At 42.7% G+C, this 16147-nt stretch overlaps 1 protein-coding gene across 1 annotated transcript in view; it reads left to right on the forward strand.

Annotated features, from left to right (window-relative positions):
• Positions 1-16147, forward strand: part of LOC116379189 (collagen alpha-1(XIX) chain) — a 93992-nt gene that overhangs the window by 41972 nt on the left and 35873 nt on the right. Inside the window, exons 17-21 of the mRNA XM_031841133.1 lie at positions 9501-9545; positions 10999-11034; positions 14676-14729; positions 14805-14849; positions 15918-15950. Of these exons, the coding sequence (XP_031696993.1) occupies positions 9501-9545; positions 10999-11034; positions 14676-14729; positions 14805-14849; positions 15918-15950 (213 nt within the window). The remainder of the gene's footprint in view (positions 1-9500; positions 9546-10998; positions 11035-14675; positions 14730-14804; positions 14850-15917; positions 15951-16147) is intronic.

The following is a 16147-nucleotide window of genomic DNA, read 5'->3' on the forward strand; positions in this document are numbered from 1 at the left end:
GTCTGACTCTCATCTTTCCCAGAGAGCCTCAGTATGGCCACGTCCATGGGTGTCCAGAATAAACACACATCAATTGGCCAATTAATTACAGGGACGAATACAGGGGGCAAGACTTTGAGGGGGCCACTTTGATTGCACATTGTTCACTGGCCTTTATAGTCACTGCGTGTGTATGTTTGTGTGTGTCTGTGAGTTGATGTGTGTATGTATTCGTGAAAAGGCTGATGTTCAACAAGGGGTAATGTAGGTCAACACATCCTCTGAGCATTAGATAGGCTCGCTATAGTTGGCCAGGGCACGGCCCTCATTCACACATCTACAACCTCATGACTTCCTCAGGAGACAGAGCTGCACCACACAACAGGGACACTGCAAGCGATATGCCCGTCCTTGCTGCTCCAGTGTTAGAATTCATGAAGGCCTGGCATCGCCTTGGCCTGTGTCTAATACCACATGCCAACATTTTCAAATGTTGTTTTGTTGTCTGCCAGATCATAGCAACACTAATGGAGTGTCATGTGTCAAAGGGGGTCAACTGAACTGAATCAACTCGACTCATTGAGGTGTGTCTGTGTACAGGAGGTGACTGGCCCCTATGAGTGTTCTAGGTATCATCGTCCACACCACGGCTTCAGTCATCCAAACAATGGGATTTCTCTGGCTCCAAACAGTCTAGTAATATACAAAGACACTCTCCTGGCATTTTAGGTCAGTTTGAGGAGGAGACAGCGGTTGAGAAATGCTGTGAATGTAAATACCTTTTAAAAGGGCATTTTGGATCCGGGATGATTGAAGCATGCCCCGAGTAAGCTCCCGCTATGTCTGCCGTTTCTTTGGCCAAAGGGAGGGAGGGGGGTGCTAAGAGCGCAGGGGAGGGGGGAGGCTGGACGGGGAGGAGATGAAGCCCTGAACACTGCAGAACACGGAAGCGCGGTAGTGGGAGGCTGCATCACCGTTACAGCCCGCCATCCATATTTTTGATTCTTCACACTCTGATCCTGCCCGCAACCAATTTAGATACATTCATCTGTGTCCACTTTAATGGCATGCCAGGAAACAGCGCATTTACAGTGGCCTGATGCTATACAGATGGTTGTGTGTGGGGCCTTAGTGTAATCTGTTATGCGTGTTGAGTGATATGAAGCATAAGACTCGCCGAGGGCTACAGTGCCCGGAGTGAGCGCCCTGTGGATCTTTGCACAGTGTATTCTCCCTGACCTCAAATATTTGGTTTGTAAAATGAACCAGGGTTTATTCAACGGCGACTTTCAGCCTCTCCTATTCACTTGTTGGATAATGCATTAATGAAACATTCAGTATCTGTAAACATAGGACGGGAGCAGTCTGCTCCGGATGAATAATACGGCCAAAAGTCCAGATGAGACTGTGAAATTTGTAAGAGCCAAGACTAATAACAGCATCCATTAGGGGATGAGAACATCCGAGTGGCAGCGTCTGCCAACGCGATATAGGCACCCGACTAGCATGGAAACGCTGCACAGACATTCGGCTGATAGGTGGGGATTGAGCTCATAGTTGAATGTAGATTTATCATCTTCACCGCATAAAAATGTAAATTCAGATCATCAGCCCTCTTTCCTCTCCTTAGGAGTTGTTAAAATCAATGAGCTCTTAAAACGCAGACGTGGTAGAGACGTGGCTGTGGTAAAGAGCTGTTCTGAGGCTCCCTTGGGACTGCATTGGCTTAGTTTACACAGACATCCCCTGTCTGCATTGCCTGTGTTTGCCTTTGACTGTAGTGTTTGCATACTGTGTGGCGGTGAGGATTTTGGTGTTTGCTGAAGTAGCTCTTGGTTATTTTACCCAATGATAGGCTGAGTTCTATGACAGCGTACCCTTGTAATGCAACCTGTGTCCCCTTGTGTTGTGTGGCAGTTGAAAAGAGTCATAATGCGGTGTGAAAATGATTGTCCCTTTTCTCTCACTCTCATACAGCTTCTTGCTCTTGTCTATTTCCTTCTTCTCTCATCGTTGTAAGCCCTCTACAGAAAAATCTCCTTTACGGTGTTCAGAGTCTAATTGCCAGATTGCCTAATTAGGGATGTTACCCAACACACATCATACATTCATCCATTGAGGATGTCTATCCTCTCTCTTAGAGAGCTTACAGCCTCCTCATTGGCTCTGTCCCCCACCGTGTGCAATGTTTGTGATGAAGCTAGTTTGCCATCTAGTGGCACATGTACAAATCACCACTTAGTCACGTGGGATCTGCGATTGAGTCTCTGTGAGGAAAGCCTTCATCGAAAGCTTTAGCCAATAGCCTATATGTGCAATCTTGGTCAGATGAGCTGTGTCTTAAGTCGGCTGCAGTGTCAGCCATCTCTTTATACGTCCCTGAATATTTAGATGGCTGGAAATTAAAGAGAGCATTGTGTGCCAGTCAGAATGGTGAAAATGCTAAGCTGCATTTGAGCCCCTGCCAGGCAGCTGTCGGCTTTGCCGTTCTCTTCCTGCCCCAGCCGCTCCTCTTAACCCTCAGTAAACAACTGGAACAAATCCTATTTTATTGAGGCTTTTACCAAGTGCAAGGGATCTTTGCAAGCTCCAGTGCCCAGGCATTTTCTGAGCTTGTGCAGTGTCCTAAGATGGCATCCAGCCAGTCAGAACTAGGGAATTTGCGCTCTAATTGGTGTCTCTAATTGGATCCTTATTCTGAAGCAGGTGAGGCTGCGGTCTCTACAGTGTGTTTTGTGACATTTCAAGCACGCAGTATAATCAATATTTACCTCAGAAGCGTTGATAGCTGATTTGACACAGTGAAAAGGGCTTTAGTGAGAATTCTGTCAACTGTAGCCGATTGAGCTGCATAGTTGGTGTGAATACTCTGAATATTTGTCCTCTTCTCCAACTGATACTCAGCTGAAATCTTAAAGCTTACGCCCAGAAGAAGCAGCTGGGCCGATGTAGTGTACTTGTGAGGAAATATTATTAATGTCAGTGAAGCTGAGGATGCATATTAGAGAGCTCTGTAGATTATTTTATGGCAAATTGCTATGTATTTGAGGGGGGGTAATTTAAAGAAACTGTGACACTGGAATGTATGTAACATATGAATTGATAATTAGACACGTACAGTACTGTAGTTGAGTTTAACGTGGTACAAGCTTTAAAAGGTCGCTGCAGAAATCTTGGTATTTCAGAGATTCTTTGTGCATATTGATGCTGTTTTTCCCTCGTCTTGCTGATTCTTATGGTTGCATGGTGCACATTTTAAAAAATGAGAAATCAGAAAATATTTGCAAGAGGGAGGGATGACATTTCAGAATTAATTACAGAATAAATTAGCTTTTGCTGGCAGTGTGAGTAATTGTATGTATCTTGTCTGAATCTGGATACAATGAGTGCTCCTGAGGGACTCGAGGTTTGACCGTAGAAATGAGGGGATAAAGTGCATCTGGTTGTAATTTTTCCGTCCAGTTTTTTTTCCTCCTATCTTTCACAGGCCGCGAGCAGACAAGCTTTTACACTTGGGAATAAATATTGTGACAGGCTGTGCTGTGGCAAACTTTCTCTGTGTATGTGTGTGTGCACGCGGCAAGTGCACATTTGTCTGTTTGTGTTTCTGTCTTCTTTGGGTGTGAATACACAAGTTCACACTTCTGGATGTCCATGTGTGTTTTTTGGACGGTCTAAATCGTCCTTTTGAACATCTGTGTGGAAGAGTCATTTTTTTTTGTCTTTGGCCCCTCGCCGCAAGTGCAGCTTGCACAAAAACAACAACAGAAATCTCCACACCATCTACTCTTTGTTTGTTAAGTGGCATGAGGACATTATGAGGAGGCTGTATTATCTCCACTGTTTTGTACACATTTGTTTACCAAGCAAATACAGCTGCTGCTCATAAGCTACATAGTCAGTTCCACTTTAACACAGTAGAGCAGTTAGACAAAAGGCTCAGGTGGCCTGACTACATGTCCCTAGAGGGAGACGGGACTCAGCTCAGGCAGAAAGAGTGGGAGTGGCATGTGAGTTTTTTCTGTCAAGAAAAGGTCATCTCTCCTATGAGCCACACGGCATGGCAGACCAACATGGCTTTGGTAATGTCAGATAGATTTCCCTTCAGGACATTAAACTTCTCTGTCACACGTAAGACAGGCAGAGGAAAGAAAAGCAGGTTTCTGACGATTAGTCGGTCAAGGTGTTTGTGTCGAACCAGACAATATTTGGTCAAAAGTGTTCAAAGTAAACGGTTTGGTGGTAGATGAATAGGTGGTTATGTACAATGTGTGACTTAATGGGAAAAACAGTTTCTCCTAAACTTCCAAGCCCTTCTAAAATAGTCATATTGTGGCTCCTACAAATACAATTGGGATGTCAAAGTAAAAATAGATTTCTAATTCAGCAGACAATAAATGTAAATAGGAAATAGAGATTTTAACTTTTGGGAGAATTTGCCTTTTCTCTTTACACAGAGGGGCAAATTAGCAAAAATCAAAGATGAGGTGTTGTGTTTGAAATAAGATAAGACCGTTAATGTTGAAATTAGTTCAAATGAATTTACCCACTGATAGCTGACCCTGCATATGAAAGGAGAAGCATCATAATCCCTCTATGCTGTGTGTCAGGTTTGAGTTGGGTCCTGCGCTGTTCATCTCAGGAGGCTCCTCCAGCTTATCTACTGACCCCTCTTGACAGAGGCATTTGTCAGGTGGATTATGTGGCTTTGTGATGGTATATCTGCTTTATTGCTGAAAATGCAACACCTTCTGGCCTCTCCATTTTACGCCACTGTGTTATCCCGGTACGGGTAGTCAGACAGGGAATGTCTCAGAGAACATGTTGACATTTGGGATAAGGATTATGGAGTTATCATAAACGAGTGCCTCTGCTGTGTGTCACTGTCGCTGTTGACTTTGCCCTCCGATTGGGGCTTGTGTTGCAGCACTGAGCCAGGGCCACATGTCTGCGCTTTCCTTCTACACTTTACAACTCATAGCAGAGTTGAAGCCGGTTCGGGGGCCGGGATCCATGTGGATTAAAAATACGCTGTCAATCTACCGAGGCCTCCTTCTTACCACAGCTCAGACATAGCTTTACTGGCACCATTATTGAATTAGTAGGTAATGTGGAGTGCTTTTCACACTTCTGCTATGCGGTTTGCAGGTTCTTAGAGTGGAACAGATAAATAGTGCTTGTGAATATGTGTTAGTTCTTGCCAGCCCGTCTTTCGTTTATTCAAGAAGCCAGTTCATCTTTCACTCCGACTCTCTCTCCTTTCCTCCTCAATCCCTTCATGTTTCTCCATCTTCTTCCCTCCCGCTCATCCCTCATTTCCTTCCTTGCCTCCCTCTATCTCTCCCTCCCTCTAATCTACTGCAATGACCTGAAGGAGGGCTTCACACTGCAGCGCTCAAATAATAATCAAGCGCTAGGATGTTGTCAAATTTATGGGACACTAAGCGTTGCATAGCAACAGAGATTGCCAGGGTGATCCACCAGGTGCTGGAAGTTGGGCGAGGGAGGAACAGGGCGAGTGACAGGAGACAGGAGAAGGAAAGAGAGATGAGATGAGAGTAATGGAGTTATGACATTATACACAAAGGGAGAGATACATGAGAGATGGAGAAACAGAAGAGGGAATGAAAACGTTTCACACACACACTGCTGCCTGGTCTTGTGTGCTTGCCACTCTGTTAAAATTTAAGTTATATCCTAGTTATCATCATTGGGACACATCCTGCCTCGGCATACAGAGGTTGTTTTAAGTTTAAAAGTCTCTTGAATTTAGCGGAGCAGAATTAATGATCCAACTCCAACTGCAAGCTGCTCTCTTGCTCTCGCTAGACTGTTTTTCACTTTGTCTTACATTTCTTTCGATCTTCTTTGAAGTTGAAATCATCAGTTTGAGTTTGCTGTTCATCCTTGTTGCCTAGAGACTGCTTTGGACTGCAGTTTACCTCTGACATTTTTCTTCTGGTGTTGTGTCTGCCTTCTTCACCACAAACGTTGTAAAAAAAAAGAGCAAAAACAATAAGACAGAACTACAATGAAGCTTTGTATCCAGGTATACAACTCGTGGAATTTTCTTGAACTTTTTGAAAATTAGCAGTTTTGATAAACTAGAAAACAACCATCAACATCATTTGAATGCTTTCATTTTGAAAATAATATGCTGAATTATTTATTTTTTGAACAGTTAATGCAAATGTGTCACCTTAACTTTGTGTATCCTTCAGAAAAGCATGATTAACTGTTGTAAAATGAAGGCAAGTCGATGTTGACGCTGTGAACACTCACCACTTATACAAATGGAAATACGCCTACCTGGTATCAAAGATATTTTTATGCCAGAGGCATTATGTTTTTGGGTTGTCTGTCCGTCCGTCTCTCCGTCCAGTCCATTCTGGTGAACATAAGTAATATCCCAGGAACGCCTGGAGAGAATTTCAAATATGGCACAAACCTCCACAGACATGTATGTAAACTGCAACACGACCGGTTGGCGGAGGAATACAACCCTAAGATCGTAATTGTAGCTTGAGCTTGTGCCAATAAGCATGTGTTGTTCTCTGCAATGACCACAAACAGTTTACAGTAACAGAAGAAAAAGATCTGTTACATGACGGAAAAATGATTATAAAATGACCTCAATTCCAAATGTCAGAGTATCCTGTTAGATACACTTTTACAAAAGTCTAGGAGGTCCAAGCATGACATTTAGACTTGATCAAATCATTGAAAATTCATCAACACAGAATTCAACTTAAATCCCTGAGTTAATGCTGTGAAACACCTCACGCACTTGTGCTAAAGGCTGGACCGTTTAATCTGTTGCTGTAGTATTTGGGTGCTCATGGGCACTACGGCGGTTGCTGGCATCTTGATTATCTCAGTATTGCAGGGCCTGTATGTCCCTTCAGAAGCAGTTATCTCACCGTGTCACTGGCAGGTGTTTTAGTTTGGAGAGTCAACTGAGTGCAAACGGTGATGACAGCTGTGCTCTGGACAAATTGTTTCTTGTCACTGTGCACAGATTTGCTGAGGATGGCGTACTAACCAGAGGTCGTCTGTACACAGAAGTGTCAGTCTCACCCCAATGTCACCTGGTGTAGTCTTTTTGATGGATTGCATTGTAGTGAACATTAGTGAGCTGTTGGTATTTATGGATATCACATAAATGGTAATGAAATGGTACGCTTCCTGTGATTGTTTTCAAACGGTGTTCACACCTGAAATGAACCGCTCCAGATATTGTTGGTCAGAAACCAACACTTCGAGGCCGACCAGAAAGTGGTTGTTTGTCCGGCGTTCACACCAAGCCAAACGAACCGCACCAAGGGGGTAAAAGCTCCAGAGTTTGGTTCAACCGGACTAAGTAAGGCTGGTTTAACGCACCATTAATATTAGAAACACCTCTTAGTACAATGAAATAGAATTCAGCAGCACCACAACAAAAAGTGCCCCTCAATGGCCATAGAGTTGAATCAACACACATCAGTTTCAACAAAAACTGAATATTATGATCACCATGAAATCGACTTCATGGCAGGGCCGTTGAATTACAATGCATTCGTTTGAGGTAGGTGTACCTAGTAAACTGGCAGGTGGATATAAAGCTGTTTATTTTGCTGATAATATGCAAATAAGTGGACACCAAATTAATTTGGCATTAAAAGAGGTTTACGGGTAAATGTGGAGAAATAATTTAGAAAACTGCATAATTCATGACCTGTTTGGAATAATAACAAATTAAATATTCATTAGCTAAATTACGTATCTATGTAATCTGCTTTTGTTGTTGAGTTCAGGTGAGAAAGGGCAGCAGAGGGCGATAAGGCTAGAAAACACAGTCTGAACTTTATGCAAATGTAGCAACGATTCAATGTCAGCCTTTTCATTCACGGTGAAAGAGAAAAAAGTAAAAACGGTCCACCTTCACCAAAACAGCGTCTTTCTCTGTGAGAAGTAGACCTTCTACACAAAAGTGATGTGTTTGGAATCTGCACGAGCACTGACTGATGACTTTGGCTCTTTTCCTGTCACAAAGCTAACCCGCCCCAATTCCATTTACAGATTCTGTTCAAACGCCACATAATGTTAGTCATTTGAAGCAAAGGGTTTTAAGGTTTAAAGGTGCTGTTTCTGCACGTCAGCGCAGTTCCAGCTCTTCTCTAGGTGGCACTCGTTCATGCTCACATTAAAGCACATGTTTCCTCAAAGCCACATTAACACAGATGATCAAAAGGCGCTGGCCAAACCTTTGTTGCCACATCAAACAGCATGAACAGAGGAAAGCGTGCAATTCCCAAAAGGAGGCACACACAGGTTCCACAGTGTCATTATTAGGGTTAATATTTACTCTACTACACCTTGGCTTCTCCAGCTTTTCATTATTCCTCTAATCTGTGGACTACAAACAGAAACACAAACAGCATGTAAGCATGAGCGCGCATACAAACAGATGATTAAAAGCAATCGCTCTCAGTGTTCCTTGCTTTGTTTTGTTTTTTGCAGGCAAACGTACACGTCAAATTCGACCCAGTTAATCAAAGTCTGCCTACATGGAGTTTCAGAAGGAAAGATTCGGGGGCGTTGCTTTGTGATTCTCGATTTTTTTTCTCAGCCGCCAGTGATCCGTCCTCCTCCACAGAACTAACTAACTCGGTGGAGGAGATAAGTGTTTTTATGCTAACCTCTCTGACACGTACAGTAGGAGAGAGATACAATGTTTCAATATTGCAATTTATCAGATGATGAAACTCCTATTAGCAGGAGGTAATCATGTGTAGCCATAATTCAGATATCTGTATTGTCTCCTACTTCTGCCGTTGATTACACTGTTGTACAGTGAAACGATACTGGCCAGAGTATTACCATCTCCTAATTGAGTTGATTTTACATCTGTCTTGTGTGTGTGAAAGCCAGCTAATTCCAGAGATTCCTTATAACACAGGGCCAGTGATGCTCTGCCAGTTTATAGGATAGCTGTAAGGATATCCACAGAGCTTTATCCTCTTTTCTCACAAGGACATAAACCCTCTTAATGTACATCATACCAACTTTGGTTTGGTTCGGATCGCATTACATCTCATTAAGATGTCAGCTTTTCAAGCCTCGCCGACTTTCAAGCGCGAAGGCCTTTTGCAATTCATAAGTTGTCGAAAAAGGAAGCGCTTTCGAAACAAGCAAAAATGGTTGAAAATGGTCGCTTCCTTCTGACCTCGTTTTGCATTGCTGGACAACACATGGCTGGCTTGGCCTGTTTGCGGCTGTATCTGCTCCTCGTGTTGATTGATGCACTGAGGGAATCACACAGCTGGAAAGGAGGCAGTAAACCAGAGGAGGGAACAAAGACTAGTGGGCTGCACGGGGTGCAGCAATTAAGCTGTTTTCTTGTTGTTAATTAAAAGCAAATTATAGACTGTGAGTTGCTGTCTAGCCTTAATTGCTGGCAGCATGTATGCCCAACCACACCTGTTGTTTTATCTCCACTCACTCATCTTAATCTTTTTTTTTTTTTTTTTTTTCTTCCTTAGGGACGGAGAGGAAAGACTGGGGAGCCTGGACTCAGAGGCCTGCCTGTAAATGATATCCAGTAACACAGACACACACATAACATTTAGATTTTTGATTTAAGGAAAACAACTACATAAAAACAACTAGACATACAATATATTTCAGTTTTATGCATCCATCTCAATGTTAGGAATAATAACCTGAAATGGCTTTTATAGCCTCAAAATCAATTTTGAACTTCATTTGACCAGGAATTCCCCCTGAGATTACCAGTGTCTATTTCAGTTGAGACATATGGCTAAAAGTGGACACATAACAAAAGTTGCAAAGTGATCATAATTATAAAGGCATGTTAAAGCAAACAGTCAATCAGCACAACAGACATGCAATATAAAATCCAGCTTTAAAAGGAGGAATTACACTCCCACTAGCGAAACATTGTGCATTAATTCCATGCTTAGGCTGTATTGATCTGTTCAAAATCCTCTCCCATACCGCTGCAAGCAGGGTATATTAATAGCACAAAACCACAAGGGTTATATTAAGATAGCTCTTGAGAATGCTTGTATTGATGAGCATGACAAGTTTTCCTTAAAGGCCCATTGAATTATGGTGTTTTCCTCAGGCGTCCAAACCAATCCCAGACACTGTTTAGTGTGTTTGTGTAGTGACCCACAAAGCAAAGGGCACAAACACCACGATGTGTTCAACGAGACAGCGTGTCAGACCCTTAACTGCTCTGATGTCAGGACAAAAAGGAGCATTAAGGCATCATGTAGCTCCGTAGCTTTGGGTGTCCAATTATTTTCATGCACTATCGCCCTAATTACACTCTTGATCAGGACATCAGGGTTTCTCGTACTTTATATCATCCAGAAATCCACAAAGGTTCTGTTCTGCTTCTATCACCGTTATGCTCAATAGATTCAATTAGCTTGAGTAAAATTTGAGCTACTCACTGTTAAACCTCTTCTGCATGACTGAATGTATCCCCTGCCTCCTTAATAACTCATAAAGTTGTAGGACAAAAGAAAGACACGACGGAGAAGGTGTGACATTTCTAAATGGCAGCGTCCTGATGATACCCTTAGCATGTGCCAGCTTTGCCTCCATCCCCTGGTATTGGCATTTATGAGTCACCTGTTTTGCTGAGGTAGGATCTCGGGGGCAAAATCATCTATTCGAAACACACACCAGGGCATCACTTTCTCTTGTGCAGTGGCAGCAGGACGGTGCTTGCATTTGAGGGGGCAGCGGTTATTTTTAAGCCAAATTAGCATTGTGCGACAACGAGAGAGTCTGTGATAGGCATTCAACAGACACCGTTAAAGATAATCTATAGACTGCTTGTGGACAGCCATGTCATCATGATGTTTTTTAGAAGTAAACATGACAAGGTCAGGAAAGCTTAGGGTGGTTGAAGAGCATTGATTAGACATAAATCATCTTTTTTTGTGGCATGAAATCCTTCCGTGCTTTCTCTGTGTGTAAAGACTGTTTCACTGCTTGTAATTCCAGGGTCCCCCAGGAACCCTGGAAGGAGCAAGTGTCAAGGTACCCCTCAAAGCATTGTTCATCACCAAACAAAGTACTGACATGTAGCATTTAAAGTAGATTTGAGCTGTCTCCCCATTTGATAAACTGGCCCTTACCCGCACTTCCAGCAAGGGTGAATTGTCAAGATGACTGAGCAGTGTTCATTCTCGCAGTCCTCCAAAAAGGAGAGGAGTTTAATCTTCTGCACTGTGTTGTCTGTATAAAGACGTACAGTGTGTAAGTAATTGTCCCAAGTCGTCTGCCAAGACAAGTCAGACGTATATGTGACCAGACATCTGTCCTTGACTGCCATTTTTTTCTGTTTGCAGTCAGGAACGGATCTCCCTTGTCGGAAATGGCACCTTTCAGTCAATTGTAGCCTATCTAGTGTGCAAGTTAAATAGCTGTTCCCACCTTGCACCTCCTGCAGCGCAGCACAGCGTGACTCAGTGCTCACACTCCAAAACAGGCAGATGGCCATTACGTACAGTGCTTTTGCAAAAAAAAGGGTCTGTAATCATTTTCATGAAGCCCATGGGTGCTGTAGCTCACTAGAGGCTCATGAGACACGTGGTGTGAAAAAAGCGTGCAGACATGGACCAGGCCTCCTGCTGTCTTTGTTGCTACCCGCTTCCTTCACAAGCCCAACCTTACCCCCTCAGCCCCCACCACCAACCCACCGGGCCTCCAGTGGCCCACTTGTGATCATGCTGAGAGTGAAAGCTATTGTGTAGTGGACAACCTCCCGACCGCAGCTGTTCATTTGATGTATAGGTGCGTCGTTTTGCTGGGTTTGTCAGCTCAGGCCGCAGCATTCCTTCTGCTCCCTCTGCCCAGAGGAAGGAGAAGTGTCAGCCGGCCAACCTTGAAAAGGAAAGTTTCCTGCATGAGGACACACGTATTATACCTGAAAACAAATGGGATAGCCGCAGATACACCATCGGTGAAGGCAAAATGGATCGTGGTTTCATTTGGATGAGAAATAACACGATTTTTCCATGCCCTTGTAAGTCATGCTTGAGAATAAAATGGCAAACAGAGATTACCTTGATTAACTTTTCATGAGTTTTCTGTAATTGGCTACTGAGTTGCAGTTTTATTATCTCGCTTGAATCAGTCTCATATCATAAAATGGAGCCGTAAAATGCAAACCTTCAGTTGGCAGAGAGGAAAATAGCTCTGAGATTTTGGGTCCAGCATATGTTTTCATAGTTCTCTTTGATTTTCATCACCAGTGATGAAAGTGCAGTAACAGTAACACATAAATATTGTTCGACATTGTGGATTAAACTCTAACACACGTTTTTAAAGAAAGCAAATCTATCGGCTTTCTGTAACATCAAACTGATTTCAGAATGATGAAAGGTAGAGTAACACCTGCAGGTGACAAAGCCCGCAGGAGACAAAAGCTACCTGTGTAGCGATTAGATTAAGGCTTGCATTATGATTAAATAATATGATTAAAGCGTTCCTTTGACTCCTGCTGATGTTATGTAGAAATGCACCACAAAGAATGCTTACATTCAACGTGCATGCCAGCCGTGCCCTTGCCATGAATCAGCCCTTACATTACAGATACATCTTTGTCATAAAAATGCATGCTTACTGTGGATGACAAGAAAAAGTCTCTTGTCCCAGAGAATCACTTCACATTTGAATCCCTTAAAGCGAAAGCATCGCCCCACATTTAAAGGAATTTACACAATCCAACATAATGAGGACGAGAAGCTAAATGGAATGGAAAGTAACAGTTTCCAGGAACAGTAATAATTGAGCAGCATCAGAGATTCTCAGTGGCCATCCTTGTGCATTGTTTAGCTTAGACAAAACAGACGCAAGTTAGACTAAACTGCAGCTCATGTAACATCTGTGTGAGCCCGGCCCCCTCTCACTCGCTCAGCAGAGTGTGAATGTTTTAAAGTGGAAAAACTAAAAAGTCTGTGCCGGGAAGGCGGTGTTCTCATGAATCACATCTCCATAACATGTATCTCCCACTGACAGTCTCATACGGGCTCTGACAGAATGCTGCAGACATTGATGGAGAGACGGAGAGGGATGCAGACAGGCTAAATTACAGTTGGACGATTGTGGCTAAGTGGATAGCAGGGCCGTCTTTCAATCAGAGGGTTGGTGATTTGAACCCCGGCTCTGCTAGTCGCATGTCGATGTGTCCTTGAGCAAGACACTTATCCCCAAATTGCTCCCGAACGGTGTAGAAATGTGATAGACTCTGAATTGTAAGTTGCTTTGGATAAATACGGGCCGTGCTGCAGTTAATCTCTTTTGAAAGGTGTATTAACTTGTACCCCTCTGCCAATAAACTTACTTTGAATGATCTTCCATGGCGATCTTACAACAGAAATATTTAAACATATATAAGTCTGTGATTTACATTGACTAATGACTCAATGTGAAGACATTTTCTGTGTAAAGCATAGTATGTCGTTACTGTAAGACAGATACTATACTGTATTGTGAGCAGCCTTTGTTAAGAAAAAGGCCTCTGATTGATAGCAGGCCAACAATGATAAAATAATAAGATTATGTTAAGATTATGGTGGTAAAATAACGAGTTCCCATGTGGTTGATAAAGCTGAACAGAATTCAATTAGTACTCAAAGTCAATTTTGCCACTAGTCCGTCCTCCCCCCCCCCCCCCCTAAAATATTAATAGAACAATCCATCTGTTCATACATCGCAGCAGTGTACTGACTTAATAACAGCTCATAATTTGGATGAGGAAACAGTGACTATAACTCATTAAATGAACGGTATCACAGCGGCTGTCGTTAGCTGGGGGGAAGGCGTGGGGGAGGGGCTGCAACCGAATGGCAGATATTGTTTGTTCGAGTCAAGGCGCCGCTAAGGAGTGTGCAAATATGCTGCAACCTTTCTCAGATGTCTCTCCGTCTTCTCAGATTGCTAAACAGATGCTCCATAATGTCGTAATCGCTGGAGCGTTCCCTACAAATCTGTACACGTCATACAAAAGACTCTGTTGGACAAGCTATATTTTTCTTTCTCTGTGTTTGGAGAAGAACAAAATTATCACAACAAATGATCTTTGTTGAGCAGGTCCTGGGATGTGAAACAATGCATTTCTGCTCCTCCAGATGCATTTGGTGAATTATTTGCCAAACATCTGCTATGTAACTAAAATGATTGCTGGTAATCAGAAGGTGGGAAATGCATACAGTGTGATTCTGCTGATGCTTTAAGAATTTGACAATGTTCTAACACAAATCTTTTTAAATATTCATTCGCTGTGTGTCTTGACCAAGGTTTCTGTTTACTTAGAGGACTCTCCACAAAACTGACAGGAAGAAATCCTATTACAAATACTCTTAAGGACAGCTCACCAGCAGTCATAAAGTGCCATCTATTGGCAGCCAGGGGAATGATTTTAACATGGAAATGTGCTGCAATGCAACAGGGGCTTGAGTTTATCATTATCCTGCTAGACCTTCAACACCACAGCATCACAAAGTCACATATTGTTCCCTTTTATTCCTACCGGTTTTACTGTGAGATGACACAATACTGGGTATGTTTTTCTGATTACGTCTGCCCTTGTCTAAGTTTCACTCTCTGAGCTTTCCATCTTTCTGCCCTGCCTTTGCTGTCAGTCACTGTCAAAGATCTACTCTGTTCATACACAGGTGGAGCGGGGTGAGTCTGCAGTCCCGTGGGGAAAAGGAGAGAAAGGAGACCCTGTAGGTATTTTCCGGCAGTGACGTTTACAATGCCGTCATGTTACAGAGTCGTTAACCAAGGCCTCCCTTCCACAGGGTCAGCCAAGTGCGGAAGGGGCCGGCGAGATGAAAGGAGAAAAAGTAAGTCACATCAATGTCAAGTGTCATACATGTTGATTCACTCTGTTTGTGGAAGAAGCAGATCAGAGGATCACAAAAGTCATTAGAATGTGTTGTATGGTCACCAAAATGTCAAGCTCATGGTAGTGCTAGAGGAGAAAGTAATGGGATCACCAAAGTCAGTAGGACTCATCCTCTGGGAACCATGCATCTGTACAAAATCAGAGGAGGTTTGACTGTTTTATCTTCTGGACCCAAGTGATGGACCGAGTGACTTTGATACATTCCCCGAGCATGGCTAATATTCTTTACCTGACCTAACCTTACATTTACGATGTCATGGTAGCCAAAAAATCAAAAGATCAGATGAGAATATAGCATGGTAAATTGCACATGAGCTGTGCGGCTTGTTTAATCAAACCCTTAAATCCTTATGTTCCCAGGATTAAGGTTTATGCTCCAAACCTAGATTTTACACTTCCAAACCTTTTCTGTTATTAAAATTGCTCATTTAGAGGATTGTGTGGGCTTGGTACGGTACAGCATGTATTTACGGAGTGCTTTGTAGTTGTTAATAGTACTGTATATATATGCAGATGTTGTGCTTTGTTCTTGCTTTGTTAAAAGCACACAAGTTATAGCTTATAAATTATGAATGGAGAGAAGAGGCTCCCAAATGCAATGCATCACAATTAAGGACTGTCTATGGTCCCCTGGAGCACCCAGTACGCCCATTAATATATACATGCATACCATTGTTCTACAGGATGCACATGCACCATTGAAGTATGCTCTTCTTCAGTGTTTTTGTTTTTTTCTTTCCACTCATCTCATGGCTCTTTTTAGATCTCTTGAGCAGGCCAGTATTTTCTCTGAGGTCTGGTCATGTTATTGCCTCTTTTATTGTTGCTTTAAAATCCATTGATGCTCTGTTTGAGGTCATCTGTGGCAATTTGCTTTCAAAAGTAGTTTCTCAAGTTTTTCCTGTGTATTTTTTTCTATTACTGTACCTGTTTTTGTCGCTGTCTTTCTCTCTGTCTCTCAGTCTTTTAAATAGTGATTGATATTATGTTTCTGTTGTATTTTCAGGGTGACGTTGGGCCTCCTGGTCCTCCTGGTCCCGTAAGTACAAAAACCCACCTTACAGAGTATCATTCATTGTTAATTAGTATAAGATTTTATTTATGCTGTGCAGTGTTCGCCTTTGCATTGACATCTCCAACATGGGGACATGTCCTCTTGAGACCATTTTCCATTCTTTGACAAGCCTGCAGAATTGTTCAGTCTTTAGATATCTAGTTTTAACACAGTGAATCAGT

Source organism: Anarrhichthys ocellatus, unplaced genomic scaffold (assembly GCF_004355925.1).
Source record: "Anarrhichthys ocellatus isolate YVR2014 unplaced genomic scaffold, GSC_Weel_1.0 scaffold3, whole genome shotgun sequence".
Classification (NCBI taxonomy): Eukaryota; Metazoa; Chordata; class Actinopteri; order Perciformes; family Anarhichadidae; genus Anarrhichthys; species Anarrhichthys ocellatus.